Source organism: Folsomia candida, unplaced genomic scaffold (genome assembly GCF_002217175.1).
Source record: "Folsomia candida strain VU population unplaced genomic scaffold, ASM221717v1 Fcan01_Sc056, whole genome shotgun sequence".
Taxonomy (NCBI): domain Eukaryota; kingdom Metazoa; phylum Arthropoda; class Collembola; order Entomobryomorpha; family Isotomidae; genus Folsomia; species Folsomia candida.
Window position 1 is genome coordinate 248,189 of NW_019091248.1, and position 21,824 is coordinate 270,012.

General features: G+C 36.3%; 1 protein-coding gene across 1 annotated transcript; it reads left to right on the plus strand.

Annotated features, from left to right (window-relative positions):
* Positions 1-8,821: 8,821 nt before the first annotated feature.
* Positions 8,822-12,855, plus strand: LOC118433526. The gene is made up of 9 exons (XM_035845519.1): positions 8,822-9,191; positions 9,391-9,426; positions 9,994-10,114; positions 10,220-10,293; positions 10,374-10,448; positions 10,792-11,019; positions 11,678-11,867; positions 11,938-12,041; positions 12,662-12,855. Exons 1-9 carry the CDS (start codon positions 8,859-8,861, stop codon positions 12,710-12,712), a joined length of 1,212 nt encoding a protein of 403 aa, XP_035701412.1. The 5' UTR covers positions 8,822-8,858; the 3' UTR covers positions 12,713-12,855.
* The last annotated feature ends 8,969 nt before the right edge of the window (positions 12,856-21,824 follow it).

Genomic DNA, 21,824 nt, shown 5'->3' on the forward strand with positions numbered 1-21,824 from the left:
AGCGTTATGACAAGATCGTCTCACTTTTCCCCGTGTTACTGTTTGCCGTGGCTACGTGTCAATTCATCATCGTGATGTATCTTCGATTTCACGAGTTGCACTCCCCACTTGGGGATGTGAAGATGTGGGGATGGATCTTAATGGCTACCATCAGTTTTAGTGTACTTGTGTTCTATACATTGTGGATGTTGGTGTATCGGAGAGATGCAATTTTCATGTTAAACGAGATCCTCCGGTACGAAGAAGAACTTAGAAAAGGTAGGCGGCAATACGTCTTGAATATTTAGTTATTAAAAAAGTATCCAGTAAAAAGCCTCAGGTGCGAGTTGTTATAATATTTTTATATAATTTTGACAGCAAGGCCAGAATTTTTAATATTATGGTGAACATACCTGTGCAAAAATTCTTTCTCTCAATCATCCTTCATTCATTCACTTTCATTTCTAAAGGCCTTCATTCACACTCCTTCATTTTCTCTCAAATTCACTTCATTCGCCCTTCATTTCCATTCACTCCATGTATTTAACATAGGGATGAAAATGAAGGAAGGCTTCATTCCCTTCATTCAAAGTGTGAGGCAAGCCTTTCATTCATCTTCATTCATTTTGAATGAATGAAGCCTTCATTTGCCCTTCATTTCAGCAAAATGAATGAAGGTGCACAGGTATGATGGTGAACTTTCAATTTTAGACTGTTGTACCTATTATATATACATAAATTCCAACATCCTTTTAGATTGGGATCTAACGAAACATCCAAATGTTAAAGCCACCCATCTCGAGAAGGCATGCCTCAACCTTTTCCAGCGGTTAGTCTGGACCTCCTACCTATTTACCCCGATTGGAGCTGCTGTCACCACGTATGCCAGGATAGATTCACCCCTCCCGGTTATCGAACTAGTTTTCAAAACCTTCCCCCAATCCAAGAAGCTGCTTAAATTCATTTCTTTCAATTCTGAAGATTTTTTAAGTTTTTACGTCTTTTCCTTCAGGGTACTGGGGGTTTCAATTTTCTTATACGAAGCATTCCGCGTATTCTCATTTTGTCTCGGATTAACCATTTTGGTCGGCAAAGCCGTAGTTTCGTATTTAATGAGCGTATCTAGTCTAACGGACAAATATGAACCTAACATAATTCTACGCGGGTTTAAGTTACATTTGAAAATTTATAAAGTATTGAATATAATATTTCAAAGTCTGGAGGGTATAATCAAGCCTACAACAAGCTTAGGGATAGTTGCCGCTGCGGTAGCCATTTCCGGCAGTTCGTTCGTAGTGATTAGATTGCACGCCGTGAATAAAGTTTACTTCACAGGATTTTGGGGTTTGATTAGTTTCTGCGGGATAATTTTGACTGAAATCACTATGGACACGTTGGGGGATTTCAATACAAAATCTATCAAATTACTGAGACGTTTCAGGAAAATTGAGATCCTTGTAAAAATGAGTGGCCTTAGGAAAAAACTGTACTTCAAGCAACTACGGGTTCTAAAACCCATCTCGATTCCTGCGGGACTAGGGCCGGCAAGATTTTCAAGAATAACGCAAAAGGTGAAGACAACAATATTGATGTATATTTTTGAAGTTACTGTAAATTTATTGATTGCTTTCAAATAATGTGGGGAAGCTAATTCGTTATGTAGAAGTAGCTGCAAAACTAATTTTGCCCTGGAGGATTTCAAGTAATGAAATAATGTATGAGAAATTAATTAAAATAAGTACATTTTTAATTTATTTTTTGCCATAATTTATGAAGATTGCGCACGAATAAGTAAATTGTTACATATTTAATCCTATTTGTATTTTAAAAGCGTGATTTCAAAATATTACGAAAGAAAGCATAATTTTATTTTATTTAAGAAAAAAACACATTTTTTAGTGTGCACTTTTTTCATCCCGTGCGTGAGTATCTTCACTTTACCCATCCATTTCAAGTTAAAAATCTAACCAAGGAACCGGCTTGTTTATGGATCATCTTCTATGTATTCAACTTATTAGCGTTTAGAAATATGTATGTATATAAAATGTAACCATAAATCGCTTAAGTTTTGTAATCTGTCATGCGCAATTTGTATGCTTACGCGATGTATTTGTTTTTTTTGCTACTGACTTTTGCTCTTACGTCATAGCGGAGTATGAACAAGCCTCTTCCCTCTGCTTTGGCTTGAGTTGAAGAAATTGGTGGTGGCGGTGCTTACCCAAGCTGCACCGTAAGTCGCAATGACGTAACTTTTATACGTCAACCAAAACATATACACACGTACCTCACACCGCATCACAATTGCAACTCCCTCTATGCTGCATACCTGCAAGAAAGAGAAAGGGGTTGGGACCCTTGTCGGTTTCCAGTGAAACCGCAAACAACCCCACACATAATTATTATTCCTTTAACATGGCTTGGGCCCAAGGATTATTCAAACTTGATCATATAATGGAATAATACACATTTATGAAGGAATATGGTAAAAATAAACAGAAAAATAAGGAATAATATAGAAAATTGTGAACTTTTATTTTTAAAAAATGTAGAAAAAGTCATAGAGTATTATATAAAAAATGTTATCAAAATTTAATTGTCCAACTCCAGCGAATTGCGATTTCGAAGAAGACGGGATTTCCACCTTAGAAGGATATTTGAGAGGTAGAGGCACACACATTCGAGGAGCAGACCAAGAAGTTTGTGCGCCTTGCGCAACACCATCAACAAAAAGAGACCTAAGTAGAAGGGTGTGTTGTAAAGGAGATATCGTTCGAAATATATTTATATATAAGCATTACTAAGCATCTACACTTACACCCAAATCCTAGCACAAGACGAACACAGAGAAGGGGCCAGTCGATCTGTACGACATGGCGGAGAAAAGGGTACTCCGCTAAAAGATCTGGGGGGAATACACCACTGGGGGCTTGGGGGACAGGGGGGGAGGAAGGAGAGATTGGAGTACAGACGCCTGCTGCAAAGCTGCACCCAGGCAACTTCTCACACGACAATTTTCCCATCTCTACGGGGCAACCTGACAAACCCAGTTGTGTATGAATTTGCAATTTTAAATTTTAATTTAAATTTTGTCTATTACCAGGGGGGGGGGGAATTGGCGCGGTGTACACAAAACTTGCCAGAGCAAGGATACACATAACTCTACCAGCACACTTGTAACTTTTGGGTGCGCCGCAATTTTTTCCCGAATGTAAACCGCACCGCACCCCGCACCGCACCGCACAAAGTGCGGTGCGGGTGCGGTGCGGTCAATAAAAAATATCTAAAGATGCGGTGCGGGTGCGGGTGCGATTACTAAAAAACTGCACAACATCACAATTTCTCAACTTCACAAATATGTACTGCTGCACCGCTTAGTAATTGGTAATAGTTAGAGACCAATAATCTTAAATTGTTGGTTGCGATTCAAAATTGTTAAAAACACTTAAACATCTTTTAACATTGTTTTAAATACATAAAAACATGTTTAACAGAATTAATAAATTCGTAAACCTAAAACTGTTTTTATGTATGCATAGTGAATTTGAATGAAATATGTTAGCTATTGATTTTTCAAAATAGTTTGCAAACGCGGCTCAAGAAAGTTCAAAAGGTGCGATGTAAACCGCACCGTACCTCGCACCGCACCGCACAAAGTGCGGTGCGAGGTGCGGTGCGGTCGTATTAAAATATGTAAAGGTGCGGTGCGGGTGCGGTGCGGCGACCCAAAGTTACAAGTGTGTCTACCAGTACATAAATACATATAAAAAACAGAACGGAATATATGATTTAATAAAATAAAAAAAACCTTACCTGAACTCCATTATGTTTTCCCGAGCGGACACAGTGTCAAGGAACACAACCCGATATGTTTCGGAAGAAATTTTCAAAATTTTTGGGACTTACGAAATTTTGGCACAATCTCCGTGCTTAACAACGTTGACTAAAAATTTCTAAGTCCAGCTAGTAGTATGACCAATGTATTCTAATGCTGGTATAAATAATGATATATAGTTGCCTCTATAAATAGCAGTATGTTTATTACAACGGATAACAACAACTGTAATTAAAATGATACTCCATTATATCTTATGAAGTGGTTATCTGCGACCATGATAAGATATATCTTTGTATTTTCAACCCAAAACGAGCTCAAATTTTAAATAACGTATAAAACAACATAAGAAAATCAAATTATCGGTGATTTTGATCCACGCCGACATCCGTCGCCATAGACATGTCGAAATTTCGACATCATGTGTGCCACATGTAATAAGTATCCACAGCTATGACAAAGGATTTACATACACCAAATGATTAATCCAGATATGTTACTGTTTATTTTAACCCAAATCCATCCAATCAGTAAGTATATATATTAATTGCCTACAAGGGCTCGACTACGGTAGAATATTCACCTAGACTATATACTTTAACTGTATAGCAGTTACAATTCTTTGCAGTTAATCCTTTGTTCCATCCCAATAGATGTCAAATAGACCAAGGTCCGAATTGCTTGGATTCTTATTATCTTGTCCTTCGTCGTCGTCGTCGTCATCATCGTCATCATCGTCATCCATTTCCTCTATGTTTACATTATCTTCTTCCAGCGCATGTTGGACTTCACCGATTCGTAGGTTTTTGATAGTCTCAGCTCGAGAAACCGAATGTTTGGCTTGCAAAGATTTGTAGAGAGCACTTCCAGTATCTGCCGTGCGACTTCGACCTTGATTCAAAAAATGAAGGACGTACTCAAAAGCATCCCACTTATTCAAATTTCGGGGCAAGTTCATCATAATTGTTAGAATGCTATCAGCGGTGCAGACATCAAGGGACAGTCTTCCTTTCGTCAAAACGTATCCAGTGAGGCTGAACAATGTTTCCACCCTCACGTAACCACTAGGTATCACCATTATCTTTTTGAACATTAGACGTAAGCCAGCTGTCCATGGCAACTTCTCATCTAGTAAAAGCTGCTCCCAAAATTCTTGAACAGACAATGTGCGTATAGTTCCAAAATTCCTGCCTCCAACGGCCAGTTGAACGATTACTTTGTATTGCTCATATAGGTCCTTTTGAGCCTGCTCCCCATACCCCAATTTTTCCATCATTTTCAGAAATGGCGGTTTCACAGTCCTGTCCATATGTGCCAAGTTACTAACTGCCTGCTGTATTGAGTCGGGATGAAAATGACGATATTCATCATTCTCTTTTTCGTCGAAGTAATGGTGTATTTGTTCCAGTATGCGGGTGGTGAAACTTTTCCGAGAGTTTGTCAGGCGTATTGGATTATTGTATGTAATATCATCGTCCTCTTTCAATGAAATACCCTTATAATTCTTAACGCCATCGCCATCACCATTTTCATCAAGCTCGCCATCCTTGTCATTTTCGTACATGTAGAGATTATTTCGTTGACTTTCATCTACTTCCGACGAACCAACATCATTTAGGAACACGCCAAGGTGATAGGTGATGCAGGGGACCGACAAACAACCGTCTCATTCCGGCCATAAATCTTTGTCGAAATAATGCAACATTGAGACGAGTTGAACTGTCTTTTTGAACCCATTTGCTATATCGGTCTAACACTTCGTAAAAGTCTATCATGAAAGCCAATGTTGATACGTAATTCTTATCCGTCATAATGTCAACCAAATCCTGAACTTCGTTTTTCTGTTCAGTCGTTATGCTAGCACTCTCTGCTCTGGCTCGTAACGTCTTTATAATGCTTGGGTACATATGTTGGACAGAGACCAAGGCAACTCGCTTATCATTAGCCCATCTCGTGGTTGTAATTTTCTTTAAATTATGCGGCCGAATCTTATCATTCTCAGCTTGCTTCCGTAGTATTGCTCTCCAAATTGTTTTGGGCCCAAATAATTTGGCCAAGCGACTCAGTGATTTCATAACTCGTCTGATCTCAACAATTTCAAGAATCGTATCAGGATCTTGGGTTTCAATAAGGGCCTTCACAACTAGGTTGATTCTAGAATCCACAAAAATTCATGTTGAATTGATTACTAGAAGTTAAGCTTACAACTTACCTGTGGCCAAAACACCAAATTTTCTCCAAAGATCGACCGGTCCAAGTCATGAGCTTAGTGTACACAGATTCATACTTTCCAAAATTAACAGAGGCACCATCAGCAGCTAGCCCAATTAAATTGGTCTGTACTGCAACATGAACTCCATCCTTCTCCATCTCCAGAATAAGCGCATCAAACATTGCTTGACTTTTCAGATCGGATTCCAATTCGATCAATCGATAAAATTTGATGCTGGGAACCCCACCATACAACATCATGAATATTACGCCCAGCAGATGCCGTCCTTTCACATCCTGAGACATTTGTACTTTGAGGAACAAATTATCAAAGAATGCATAAATAAATATTTTTACCTGGTATGTATCCATCATTATAGATAAGGGGTTCCCTTTGTTGACTTCAAGAAAAAGTTTAGCTTTTTCTTTTGTGGCTATTGAAGTCATTATAAGTTTAAGCCCCTTTTCGGAATGATGAATGTGTCCAATGTTTGCATCAATTGCGTGTAAATTCTTCATCCTTTGGGGCCACCTTGAAATTGCGGTACCAGATTGTACGTGATCCACCGCCATTTTGAATAGGTTGACCTCAGGTATCCAATACCTTTCTTGCGGGGGGTATGATTGCCGGAGTGCACTTATGCTAGACTGCCTTTTGTCACCTTGTCCAGCACACTCCTTTGCATAGTCGAGAGCATCCAAATGAATATCGTTCTCAGAAGATCATTGTCATTTTTGTTCTTGCTGTCGTGCAGCATTCCGTCCTGGATCATCAAATTGCTAGGGTATTTTGAACCCTTCCGGTCCTTTCGATTATCATTCTCCAGGAATGCATTGCACCACTTGCATCGAAAATGGTAATTGGCATTATTATCATTATTAGGGACGTGCTCCACCCAAGGTGAAATTTTCGGATTTTGTAAAACTTCCACTGAAACCAAATTGGACTGGTGAAGTCTCACATGATTCAATATCTCAGGATTAAGCTGAACGTTCCACAAATTCAGTGGTGTGTTGGCCAAAATCATGGCGTCATAAGTTGGTAACAGGGGCATGTGACTATGGACATTAGAATTAATGAGGTTTACAGGTTTGCACTTTGGTAATTCTGTAGTTGTTGGAATAGCTTCATCAATTTGTACGGACGTGTCATCAATAGAATCTAATCAATCTCTAAACTACGCGCTACTAACCGTCATTATGAGATGACCAGGGTATACTAAATCTGTATAAAGTACATATTTTCAGATTATCAGATTTTGCCCCATAAACATAGCGTTATAACTTTTGAAGCCAGTACCTTTTCAAGAATTACTGTGAGCGTACTAAAAGTGCCACAGCTATGTTCCGCGCATCAAAATGAAACGGGTTTTTCAAATTATGCAAAGCGAACATCAAGAAATTCACCCAGATTTTTGTCTGGTATTTGGAGGCTGCATGTAAAGCTGAAATGTACATATTGTAGACAATTGTGTGGGGTAATTTTGGTATAAATTTGAGTACCCGCTGCGAAGCCGTTTTCTAGAAATCTTAATCGGAAGAAACGGGTTTTTCATATAATGCAAAGTGAACATCAAGAAATTCACCCGGATTTTTCTCTGGTATTTGGAGGCTGCATGTAAAGCTGAAATGTACATATTGTAGACAATTGTGTGGGGTAATTTTGGTATAAATTTGAGTACCCGCTGCGAAGCCGTTTTCTAGAAATGATTATCTGAAAAAGCAGGTTTTTCAAATAATGCAATGAGTTTTTTGTTAATTGGAGGCCATTACGGTATATAAAAATTGCAGAGCATAACTGCGTGCTTAAATTGTTTGCATAAGTCGGTATATCCAGCGTGAGCAATTGCTGATGGGAAATCTTTTCTGATTTCAATAGGAACAATGCTGATTTTTTCTAAGGTTTTTCTGTTGATTGGCCCATAAATTACCATCCGAGATGAAGTATTTGTTTGATAGCAATGAAGTTTGATATCCTTATCCGAAGAATGTATGCATGTACATGTACATTCATATGCATATGCATATTTATATGTATATTTGTACATATATGCTACGAATATACGAATGGATTCATCCTGGCTTCGCCAGGATGGAATTAGCTTGATTTGATGAGAAAATTACATTTTAGATCATCACGATACTTGGCAAGCATAATAATAAATTAATTAGCACAGGTCTCAAATTGCCCCAGCTTTTGGCGGGAAGGCTAGCTGATTTGAATTTGAAGTGATTCTGAAGCATTGGGAGCGAATCTCACGTTGCCCCATATGTAAAAAATTCCGAGCGGGAAGGGCAAACCCTTAAACAAGCAAACACAAGTCGGCTATTTTCGGCTATGGAATTCAAGGCTGCGAAAAAAAAGGAAAGGCCAACTTCACACTAATAAGGTTAAATTTCATTTTAAATTCTGCTCAATTTTATTTAGATTTAGAGTAATAAAAGCTACGCATATTTATTAACCACACATAAAATAAGTAGATAAATTTCGTCACTGCAAAATCAGGATATATCTCACGATACATCTTAGATCCTCAAAAAATGCTCGGATTTAATAATATTTCCAAATTCCACCTACGAATGCATTGTCCTAGCTACTAAATAATACACTTCTATCGACATGCGATGAAGTATTTAGTTGTATTTATTTATAAAGGTATGTACATCCGGTTCTTTATATGTACATACAGTTTTATACATACACGCAGTATATTTAGTGGATTTGCATGCGATACATATTAATATATATGAATAAACTTAAAAATTTATAAATAAGTCTTTAGTGCAGAATCCCAAAGCTCAGATGAAATGTACATCTTAGTCGGAATATCCTACCATGGCTCAATATTTAAGTCCGTTGCCCACTTTAGTTCGATCCTCCCTAATTTTTCTTGTAATTTCGATTTTTGCCAACTTCGCAACGTCTGAATGGGGATTTAACGAGACGACGGATCTATGTTTAAGCGACGACTATCCAAAATTCCCTATCCGCGAATATCCTCCACGTTTCTGCTGCAATGGTACGCAGATAAGTCAACATGAAACTCCGGAATTGGATGAAGCTAGCAGTGTCAGACTTTTTGCTTCTCATCATTCCAACGGCTACTACTCGGTATGTCAGAAGGAAGTGTCGCCACACTTTAAGTCGGACAAGATTGCGGTTTACCTGGTATGAAAACATTAAATCTACATACATATGCTCCGCTCATGTATCATTTAATTTACAAGTTTGGTGAACTTGGGGATTGTGCGACAAATACATATGCGCAAGGACATTGGAATTATCTTTTTTTCTGATACTACATAAAAGATTTCTAGCAAAATGACCTTTTAACTAATATGTAATATGTACAGGCTTTTAATTTCAGTGGAAAGTAGCGGCGTGCATGTACCAAAAACAGAATGTAAGATAAGTAGCAAAATTAACATAAAGTTGTATAGTATATAAATATATATCAATCTCTCCGTAGAAAAGCTCACTTTTCATTTAATAAAAGAATCCTAATGTCCGGGGTAAATTTCCATCTTTAAAAGATAAATATCTTGTCAGGCGAGAAAACAGTTAGTTTTCCCCCAACATTTCCAGATTTTGATTTTTTCAAATTTTTCAAATTTTTTCAGAGAATTTTCGTAAATTTTGATGTCTTCTCATGGCTAAGACAACAGGTCGTTGCCACCATGAATAATAATCACAACAGTTTGTTGTGTGTTTCAATTTTGTCGTCTCTGTCTGTGTTTGATTCTCTCTCCGACAAAATGTTAGAATTTTCAATTTCTTTCGTGTTCTGAAGATGACCGGAAGGTCGAAACAAAGATCTTTGCCAACACTTACAGTTATGACATTTTTGAACATTTACGGAAAAATGGACATTAAAACTACCTATTTCAAATTATCAATCTCTCCGTAGAAAAGCTCACTTTTCATTTAATAAAATTATATAATTTAAATCATTTCATGACCTCAATCACAGAATGGTACGACGGAAATAAGTTACACCGACTTTGTGAACTGGAAGGAGCGGACGGTCAACTACACGAAGAATGAAGTTGTCAGGGCAGCTATTCTAGACAAAAGTTCGTCTCTGTGTCCAGGTTAGAACGTACAATTAATAAAACATAAGCATCCCATGAGAAAGGATAAGCATTATGCATATCCTTTTCTATACATAATGCATACACATACATTATTTTATTTAGAGGCAGGCAAGGAGTCGGAATTCTACAAGAAATATAAAATATTGGATAACTGTTATTACTCAAATATAGAAAAGGTATCCGGTTGAAGGAGTTTGAATTGATAGTAATAAATGAATGTTCTGATGTGTTTTTTATTTATTTATGTATGTAACAGAAATGCGCTTCATCGGAGGGTATTAAGACAAATTCGTTGAGAATCCAATCCACTCGGAAACATAATCCAGCATTGGTAAGTAATGCAACAAATTCATTAAACTTTATTTACTGCGAAGGAGAGAAGCGATGCGCTTTATGGAAATGCCTTGTCCCTCTGTCCGCCCCTATACATATGTGCATGATGGCTTTTGAACCGTTATGACATCCGGTTTCTGTAACCTGGTTATTCTCGGGGGGGGGGGGGAGATGAAGGACATTTTGTATTTTAACAGCCTAACTTCTCAGACTAATTAAATATCCATCTTCCAACTTTCTTGAACAGTAGTCTCCCCCGATGTAGGGCAGTCTGATCCTTATAGAAGTCGTACAATCTATGTATAAATTTATTCAATCACATATGTATGTACCATATCTAGAACTGCCCGCATATTCCGGCCAGTCACGGCTGTCTTCAGCATTACCAATGCTGTAAAAATGAATCCCTTCCATGGGACGTGGACCAGTTAATTGCATTTCAATTAGTGCAGCGTGAGTCTGGACAACGCTATGAGAAATGCCTCTTGTCAGTCCAGGATTTTGTTAATAAGTCAGCCGTTTGGGGAAGTTGTGTGGAGGCGTGTGCATTAAACCCGATTGATTGGAAGGTACTTATTGCATATTTTTATAATTTATGTGCTTGTGAGATGTTGAAATGTTAATTGATCTTTGAAACATGCAGGGTAATATATTTTTTATTATGTAATAAACTACAGCTACCCTTCCGGTGTAAGTACAGGCTAAACTTTAAACATTAAACATTTCAAGTTGGTATAAGGCCAATGTGATTTTTTAAAAGTATTTTTTTCGCAAATAAATTTAGTAATATTGCCATACACGAGTTTCGTAGGGTTGATGTAGTGTCAATATCTCGCTCTTGTTACACCAATTATAATATTGCTGTAGGATCATATTTTTATTATGGTATGATTTTATTTAAAACTATCAGATTTCCATAAGCGTTACATGTAAAAGTTAAACTTCTAAAAAAAGTCGTACCCTAATTTAACACAAGAAAAGTTAACACGAAATTCTTATCGCACACGGAATCAGCCGATGTGGTATGAATTATGTGGTGAAACTTAATAAAACTAACCTAAACAGTAATAAGTATTCCTAAATGAACTAGAATGAAATTTAACACTTCGCGTGCTACCAATTTTGTAGTGCATAAGATAAAATAAATCTTAATATTGCCTAGAAATATTTGAGGTATTTGAGGTCCATGTTGACATACTATTATCGCTTTTCATCTAAATATTTCAGAAAACCTTAACAAAACCAGAAATGTCATGGAATGCGACGCAATTTTTGAAATACATGTTAACTTCTGTTAACATGACTTCCATCAATAGTAACTTGAGTGCTAAAGCTGAACAGCAATATGAATATTGGAGAGTGCCTAATGTGGACGGGTTCTGGAATAGTACTGGTTGGATAAGTTTCGCTGATATGGGTATAAACCACGTTTATTAATATAAACTTTCCACCGGCTTGTACATAGTATTTTTAATGGATGCTTGTAGAGAAGGAATATAAATCTGTGAACACCGCGTTCAAGAAAAGCGTGGACATATATTGCCGTTATTATCTAATTCTGCGGGGATTGGCAGGGTCCACCATTGTTCATGTGAGTATCTTATAATCAACTCCAAAATTGTTACTAATTTTATAATGATATTATATTATAATTTTTTCCGTTTTTTTATAAGAATTATGTGTAGACTTTTTAGTTTAATTTCAACTCGCTTGTTTTTCATGTAGCTATGCAAATAATTTTGTGCGTGGGCATAAGCTCGTGGTCTGGAAAATTATTAATTCAACTAAAACGGATATTTTTGAAAAAATACGTAAAGACCCTACGGAATCTATGTGAACCTATTTTTCATAATTTTATATCTAATCTTTCGATTTCCTTAATCAAGCAGTTTTCTGCAAAATAGATAAAAAAAACTATCAAATATTTGCGTGATACGTTATTATTCACTTCGTAATAAGTTGTTGGTACTTAGGACCGATTCGTATGTTACGTATGTACATATGTTTTCATCGCTCTATACTATAGAGCGATGAAAACCAAATACGAGCAAAATATGACGAAATATACATATTATAAATTTGCTGCTTTATTTTAGTACAACATATTTATATTATCTGTTCACCAGAGGAAGCTAGTACCGTTAATATATTTATGTGCATAATGTACATACATATAGCTTAATTAATCAATAAAATCTTATAACATTTCAGCACTGTCATGGCAATGGTGTGGCGGGTGATTATATTTTATTATATGTCTAAAAACACTACACGAAATATAATGATGCGACTACTGGGTAAAGGATTGGAAAGCCATTGTAAATCTAACAAGGAATACTACCGAGGGTGTAAAACGAGTTAAGGGTCGACACTTATACCAAAATGTGCACAACACATGACTTCTGTCGTGAACTGAAAGAATTTCCGTGTAAAATTCAGTTTTCGTCAAGTTGTGACGATGTTTGTGACGAGCGGATGACCATCGAGCGCAATGAGTTTCCAGTGGGGGGAGTTGGACTCCGCTCATCCTCTCCCTTTGTTTACCTTGACCTCGTCCATGAAAAATCCATCTCCAAATTAAGCAATATTTTCATATCGTTCTTTTTTTATTTTCTCAAAAATGCCATTGTTTTTAATTTTATCGAAATTGCATTCATTTTTTCAAAATTTCAAATAATTTCAAAATTTTTTGAAAATTTCAAAATTTCAAAAAGTTTCCTACATTTCAAAAAATTACAAAATTTCAAAAAAATTTCTAAATTTCAAAAAAATATCAAAATTTTGAAAAAATTTCATCACAGTTTCAAATTTTTTTAATTTCAGCTTTTTTTGAAATTAAAAAAAAAATCTGGTTTTGAAGATGGATTTTCTAATCAGCAAGGTCGAAGTCAAAAAACGGAGAGGATGATCGGAGTGGGACTCCCCCACTGGAAACTCATTGCGCTCGATGGTCACGCGCTCGTCACAAACATCGTCACAACTTGACGAAAAGTGAATTTTACACGGAAATTCCTTCAGTTCACAATGGAAGTCGTGTATTGTGCACGTTTTGGTGTAGGTGTCGACCCTTCAGTCGTTGGACACCATTGGAAGGGTCCCTTGTAAGAAATGATATAATACATAATTATCTATAACTCAGCATTTTCTATCCGTGGATAGAAACCAAATTGGATTGTAACATGTGTAAATTTATGTTATAAATATTTACATTGCATTAAATTAGAAATTTCCTTGAAATAAACTTTTCTTGACTCATGTGCAAAATGTTGGCAAATTTCTTCTCCGCCATGAATGAATGTACATATGTCTTTGATTTGACTCTTCCTTTTCTAATGTTCCCATTACCGTTCGTTCGTTACTCAAATTATTAATTATTTGCATGATTTCGTGTACCTGTGTATTATTAAATATTATATTATTTCACCTTTTATTTTACCAATTACCTCCTTTTCAATATAGAATTTAATTTTTTGAAAATTACAATTTTTATAGGAGTTGCTATTTTTTTAAATTTCGAAATTTGGGTACAAATTGTAATTTTCAAAAAAAAAGTAAAAAAAATAAGTTCTATATTGAAAAGGAAGTAATTCTAAGCATACATGTTTTTAGTTTTTTAATTCGAGCCAAAATTCAAAAAGTTAGAGCATTTTGAAAATCCGGCATTTTAGCTGCAATTTTCTTTGAAATCCCCGCCACGCGCTCAAATTCGTGCATTAAGAAAAAAGCAAAAATACGGGTCCACTTATTTTTGGATAGGAACAAATTAAAATTAGTCCCGTTAATATCCCAGTATTACATAAGAAAGCACTGCATTGTGAGTATATCATGTAATGTAACCTAACCTAAAATATGGTGTATGTTTTCCTATTTATGGCGTAAAATAAAATAAAATAAAAAGCCTGGGCTAATACGAAGTTTATGAACGTATTATTTCGTTTAGTCCTGTGTCAATAAGTAATAAATACACTGATAATTTTATTAAGGTTGCAAGTATATTTATTTACGGAAACAAAAAAATATTCATAACATTTGTAACATTGTGGATGACGTAGGCACAATGTACTTCTCGTGAGTTAACTCGAGCAGCATAACAAGTCGAAAATAGGATTTACTATAAATTTGACATGCCGTTCCATAAATTATGCGTTGTATTTATCTCAAATTAAGCTCTTAGAGTATAAGTCCACTTATTAATTGCTTGCTCGAATGAATTTGTGTTGCTGACCACAGTGAATCCCAGATTTTCAAGGGAATTGAGATATTCCACAACCACTGTTAAAATTGTTTCCGGGACAGAAATCGATCTAGTTGAGATAAATTGGATTGTATTTGCCAAATTAATATATTTATTAAAATGTTATTCTTGTAGTCGGTACCCCAAGTCAAGCATATGTGAGTAGAATGTCTGAATTTTAGGATCGCTAGTTTTAGGAACTTTTTTGGAGTTCCCAGAACCTTGAACTTCAAGGTAACTGTTTTTAATTAGTTTTAGTTCAGGATGATCGACCCTGATCAACTCTATCATTTTCGGGGACAGACCAAATAGTTGTATGCGCCAATCCTGATAAAACCTCCCGTTGGTTTCAGCGCTAGAATACAAATTAATTGGGTTTAATGCTTCTCAAATTGATGAGATTATTAAATTATACATACAATAATTCACCTCAATATACAGAAAGGCATTTTTATGAATTTTGGAATGGACGAAATCCCAGTTTGTAAGGCTGTGACTACTTCAGCCTATGTGCTGCTTAACTTGTACCACGATATTTATTAACTGATCACACCACGTCTGCAATTATATGCTCACAATTAGAGATGCTATCATGATAAGCGTATGGCGTATTTCACCATATTGCAATGCATATGGCCATGACGTACTTACCTCTGATATTGGCCAGGTAATGTAGATTAGACAAGAAGAGTGGTGATCTCTGTTTCTTGTTATCGATTAAAATTCCCTTATTAGCTTGTCATACAGGTAATATTAATAAGTATTGCGGATCCGGTTAGTATACTTTATTTTAGTGTCCGATGTAAGGCGAATAGTTTTTCTGCTTTCTCTCATATCTTATTAAATAAAAGACCTTGGAAAACATGTATAAATAAGCATAATCACAACAAATCATATGCATCATAGCATACGAATTTCATATTATTTACAAGCCACAAATTATTTTTCATTCTCATTTGGCATGCAAAAAAAATAAAATACATATTTCAAAACTTTAAATTATTTACCCTTCAAGGCATACTAATTTCAGGTGGAACTAAGGAGTTGGAAAAGAAATGAGAAAAACAATGAGTTTCGGATAGTTCATTACTTTATTAGTTACAGGAAGGAAATTACTTCGTGCATAACTAGTGCATTTTGGCGTACAGGATATTGCTACCTAAACCCTTCTTATGTGCGTCTTGACGGTTTTTAACGTATGGATGTATGTAGTAGTCGATCTGCTCCGGAGATCACTAGACCATATAGAAGTATATTTCAAAAATTCCGCCAACAGAAATCAGCTAATTAAATATGTGTTTACCTATATACACACATATTTGCGGCTTAACTATCCATATCATACAAGAAAGTAGGAGAAGAGAGAGACACGACCAAATTTTTAGTTCCCATATTTTTAATAAAATTTTAATTTAAAATGCGACTACAGCATCAAATTTTATACCATGTTGAAGCCCCTACTTTCCTGATCATCTAGATTACAAAATTATTCTTAACATTAATCCCGGGCTGAGGCTAGGGAATGTGATAGACGGCATGACAATGGAATTTGTCTATTCGAAAGCGATGGTTGGCGAGGTTCGAGGAATGGCCAGACTATGGAAAGCACAGGACGACGTGTTTCTAGGCCCACTCGGGTGGAAGATGTAGTTTCAATGATTTTATTTAAAAAATGAGATTTGAACAATTAAATCATTAAGAGTTGACAAATTATTGTATCGCAATTACGGTTTTATTTGTGCAAAAAAAAAATCCTACTTAAAAACATTTGTAAAAACTTTTGCGAATTTACTCTTTATAAGTATTTACGAAATATTTTTATAGAATTCAAAGCTAGAGAATTAAAAGTACATACCGCTGATGCTTAATAATGCTTTGGTTGCTTCTAAAAAAGTGTTTACGCACATGTTATTTTAATATTGTTGAAAAACAAATGGTAGGTTTTGGACACTTTTGAATAATAAATTTGTTTACTGACTTGTATAAAATAATTCTAGAAGCTTTTATATCCAGAGTGTTTGGAATATATGACACGTAAAATATGTATTACTTTTTTTACAGTTTTTACAAACCCTGAATTTCACATTGCGTGATAAAGTTTTTATATGCTTAAGTTTCATATCTAGATAAGTGTTCTTTTCTTTTAAGCACATTTAAAAACTAGATTTCAAACAGCAATAAAATATTATTTGGCTGTAGAGTTTTAAACTATAGCTTGAATATTACTTATTAAGTAATTCTATAAGTATACACATATTTTGGTATGCGGAAAGATGCGCCCGATCATATACGCCCCATCATTTACGCCCCATCACTTGCGCCCGCATAATTTGCGCCCCTTAGAAGCTAAAAGTGAATTAAAATGACAAAAGTACAACACTATGACCCAGGGTTTCGACTATAGCTTAGTTCAAATGTAGAATAACGTACATGATCGGGCGCATCTTTCCGCAATTCCATATTTTCCCCTTGCCGCTTTTAGAAGGCCGGGCTGGGTCACTTCACAGTGGATATTTTTTAATAAAGTAATTACTGCTACATACAATTATGAGCCTTGTGTAACATTTTATAACATTACAAACAAGCTAAAGAAATTGGATATCAATCAAATGTCATATAAATATGTTCAATTCGGATTTTTAAATATGGTCTTTTGCAAGCATTTTAAAACCTATCTACTGAGAGTGTATTGCTCAAGATTGAACAAGTTTGAGCTTCAATTTCTCCAAAACGGGTTGGAATTTCGGCTCCAAATTTTAAGTGTAGTGACATGTCAGCTCTCTAGTTTCAAAAATGACCCCACAGTTGACCTCAGATCAGGAGAGTGTAATAAAAAAAAACTTTCCAAACTCCCTGATAAGTTTTACGGCGGCGCAGAATTTTTTTTCAGGTATCCGAAGCCAAAAAAATCCATGGGACTTACATATATCGGTGGATTTAATGGGTATTTCGAAAAATATATAACATTTGCATATGTGTGTGTGCAACTAAAGTTTCTCTCCTAAATATTAAGGATTTCCATGGTGTACATAATCGGCCTACTTGAATAATCTGATTAAAGCCATGTACAACTCATACGCAGCGTTAAACAAGAAAGAAACAACATAGCGAAATTTATAATACATGCAATCGTAACTCAAAACAATAAGGGTAGCTAACGCGTATTCAATTAACAAAACAATAATGCTAGTTGTAAACACAATAAGGAAAATTATAAACAGCTCTGCCAAGTTTCCTCTCATTTGTAAGGCTGCAGGACCCTTAGATACTGAACTATTCCTATCATATTTTTTGAATTCCTCAGCCCTTTTCTCAAAGAACAACCATCGTGCCACAATTCCACTTTCACTCAAATGCCTAATTCTAGGATTGATGAGGGGATTTGCAACATTTTCTAGCCTCCATCCCGTCCCATGTGACACCATGACTTCCTTGCCAAGAAAGTACTCATTATTTTCCCCGCGCTTTTTTTCCATATGCAGCTGGGATTGACGTAACTCATGCAGGTAGCCAAGATATGCTAACTTATTGCAAGTGAAGTTCTTATATCTGGTAGATGTTTTGAATGGTTGTATAAGAATACCTGTATATAACTCTTCTTCATACAAGTCCATCCTTTGTTTTACTAGGCTTTCCATCTTCTTCCATTCTAACCAGTTACTGTCCATGTTTGCAGAAAATAAAGCTTTCTGCCGAGCAACGAAGCGCCCTAACGAAAGATGCTGCATTCCACGATCCTTCACGCTAACAAGCTTATCAAGAAATTCAAACCCCGCGTCCATCAACTGGGTAAATGTTTCAAATGGAGCTAGGCTCAAAGGAGAAACCGTATTGGTTACGTTGTCTCCTCGGATTGAGTTGGTAATAATCAGCATCATCAATATCCACGGTCCACATATGAAATAGAGATGTGCTTGCTTCTTGTAATTTGTTGCGACAGGGGCGTTCTGTTCAATTAATAGGGCATACGCATTAATATAAACTGTCATGAGTGACCTGTTCGCCAAATTGCTGGTGAAATGGATAATTGCTCCAATTATGATCAATGAGAACATTGTAACGATCCACACCTCTAACTGAAATACGTGAAATAATCTATCCAACGTTGAGGCTGGCACCCGTTTTTTTGAGCAGGATAGAAATCCAAACGAAACAGTTCGTAGTCGAAGCTCAAGGTTGTAATCTGCTCCGATGACAATGGCTGGAGATGCATCCTCTTTTATTCCCCTCCAGTCTACCTCGTGTTCTATGGCAGTAATGTTCTCTAGGAATGAATAATTATGGGAGGTACTAGTGGTACAAATTCCGTAATAATTGAATTCCATGGTAGAGTTGAAATCTTCGAAAAGTATTTTCATTAAAATGCGTTCCGAATTCTGCGATACGTTTGAGAAACGAGGAGATGTTCGTAGCCAGTCTAGTTTTGTAGTACCGTCTCTGGTGTTAACACAGTACGGGACAATATTATCAATCCTGTTGTAATCCGTCATCTTATTACTTATGTAGGACATACTAAATTCCATGTTTTCATCATATGTGCACAAACTGAATCCTCGTACACAATTCCGGCAACAAAACTGCATTCGTTCAGCTTTGCCGGCTATGACGGAAACAATCAACATATTTAGGGCTGCATTTTCTTTCTGGATGGCATAAAATAGTTCAACGCTCCATTGTACGCTGATGCGGCTTTTATCAGCATTTACTAGGATATGATATCCTGTACGCGTAAATTTCCAAACTGAAGTATCTAAATATTGGCCAAATTCTGATATCACAAACTTCTCTTCGTATTCCACAGGCAAAAAAACTCCAGTTCCTTTAGTTGGTGGGAAAATATAAAAACGCGTTAAGCATCTCCACTTGCGCTGTTGACGCTTATTGGTACGGAGTGCTGAACCATCCCAATATCCGTTTCCATCATCACATGCAGGCCAATTGTATTTCTTATTTGGGTCGTGTAGATACAATTTGTATGTTGCACTTCTTCTATTAATAAGAAAACCTGGCCGGCAATACTCAATACTTTTAAATCTAGTCGTCCAGACAGGAACAAGTAAAGTGCTGGGTAGGTCCACATATTGGTAATTTATAATATTAACGACGCAGCCTGAAAATATATTAATATATTGCGCTAATCCCTGAATTTTCATTTCGAATATTTGTAAAATGTATTAATGGTTTTCATCATGTAGCAAGATGTGTAAAAGTTAGGTATTTGGGGTTATGGGTAATAATCGCAGGGGTAATAATCGCAGCTGAAATTGCGCACATTGACATCCGTTAATGGTGTGAGAGGGGGAGCGGATGAGCCGCATTAGCTCGTGCAGAGCTGCTGGATTTGGGGCAAATTGCATTCGATCACGGACACAGAAAGTTACACTGATGCTTTATATAGATTGATAATCCATGTACATATATACTTTAGAAAGGTTAACTGGCGAACCAGTCCAGCGGCAGTGAAGCATTTACTTGATGGCAGGGACTACCTACATATGGTTTAGATTTTACGTTTTATGAAATTATGCACATTTTTAGTTTGATAAACTGAATTTACTCTGTTCAACGTTTCCAGGTAGGAATAGTAGCGTGGTCTTGTGAAGCGTGAACGTCCGCTGGTGCTAAATATCTGTAGCTCATAAAGGTGAAAACGATAGCCGTCATGTCCTTATATGAACGAGTCCATGGGATTGTAGCAAGAAAGGGGATATTTTTAGCAAAAAATATTAATCACTTACGATGTTAAGTACATACATATATCAGTAATGGACACTCTTTCTTGTTCAAGCAATGGACGAGGGGTCCGCCTAGCGTTAAATATGCATCGAAACTGACACGATCAGGCCAAAGCATACTTAAGATAATTACGCGACGCTAAAATGTTCTAGAAACGAACAACGCTTTTATATGTAATAGAATATGTACACTATTAAAAACGCGATAATTCTTTGTGACTCGTCCTCACGGTAATAAAATGGTAATAATCTGTAACCACAATGCGCTTTATACCGCACACCTGTAACTATTCCAATCGCTGTTAAGCCATGATTTATTTAATATGTTTAAGAACGCAATTCTGGGTGTAAGTGAACGTTGAATTATAGCTCCACAACTTTGGCAAATGGTGTTTACTGGTAATTGTGGCCAGTTACCATTGCATCACCACATGCAGTATAGTCACAGAGTTTTACCGCTGTTTTAAAAGTGTGCGACATGTCTGGAAAATTCCAACTGTCAAAATGATTCAAACCTCAACAATTATTTATTATTTACATTTTTCTTACCATATACATATTTGTACACACTGTCGAATATGACTTGTTGGTGTAGAATTTCTATCTCGACGAATATTCCAAAGGTATCATAAATGCTTTCATGGTAATTTGAGATGTATGCGTGATTAATGACAGGAAGGTTCTCGCAACAGGAATCAGATATATACAATATCTTGGAATAGTTTGTGCAAAAAATTCGTTAAAATTGTAATATTCCAAAGGACGAAGCCACAGGCCTAATACAAAAGTGACGGACCGTGGAATTTTCTGATTTTTTGATATGTTGTGCAGTATGATCTGCTGATCAAAAGTGCCCATGGGCTCGACCCCCAAAGTAACCTCGTTTGACCTCCAGCAGAGGTCAAAGGTCAGCGAATTTTGCTGTAAATAATAACATGCAAATTTCAAAAATGCAAATTTCAAAAAAATTCTTGCGGGGCCAGTTGTGGATGGATTTTCAAAATTCTAAATTTTTTGAAAAACATGGACCCTTGGACGAAATATATATTTTCAAATTTTTGAAATTCGTCCCCACCTCTTCGATATTAAGGTCACAAGGTCAACAAAAAATGAGAAATTTTTCTAACCAATTCTTTACTTATGCTTGGGAATTCGAAAGAAAGTGAAGGCAATTTTTTGCGAAATTACTTAGAATTGTCAGGTCATGAACGATAAGGGCAGTAGCCCCTCATGTGGGGTCACTGGGGGTGTGGTCGACGGTGGAAAAACATGTATAAAATCAATTTCCAGAATGGTATCTTGGATTAATTATTCATATTGGTCGTAATTTCGTATGTTCGACCTACCGGAATACTGTGACCTTCATGTATATGCCGCTGGGGGAAGGGGGTGTGGCTATCGGCGC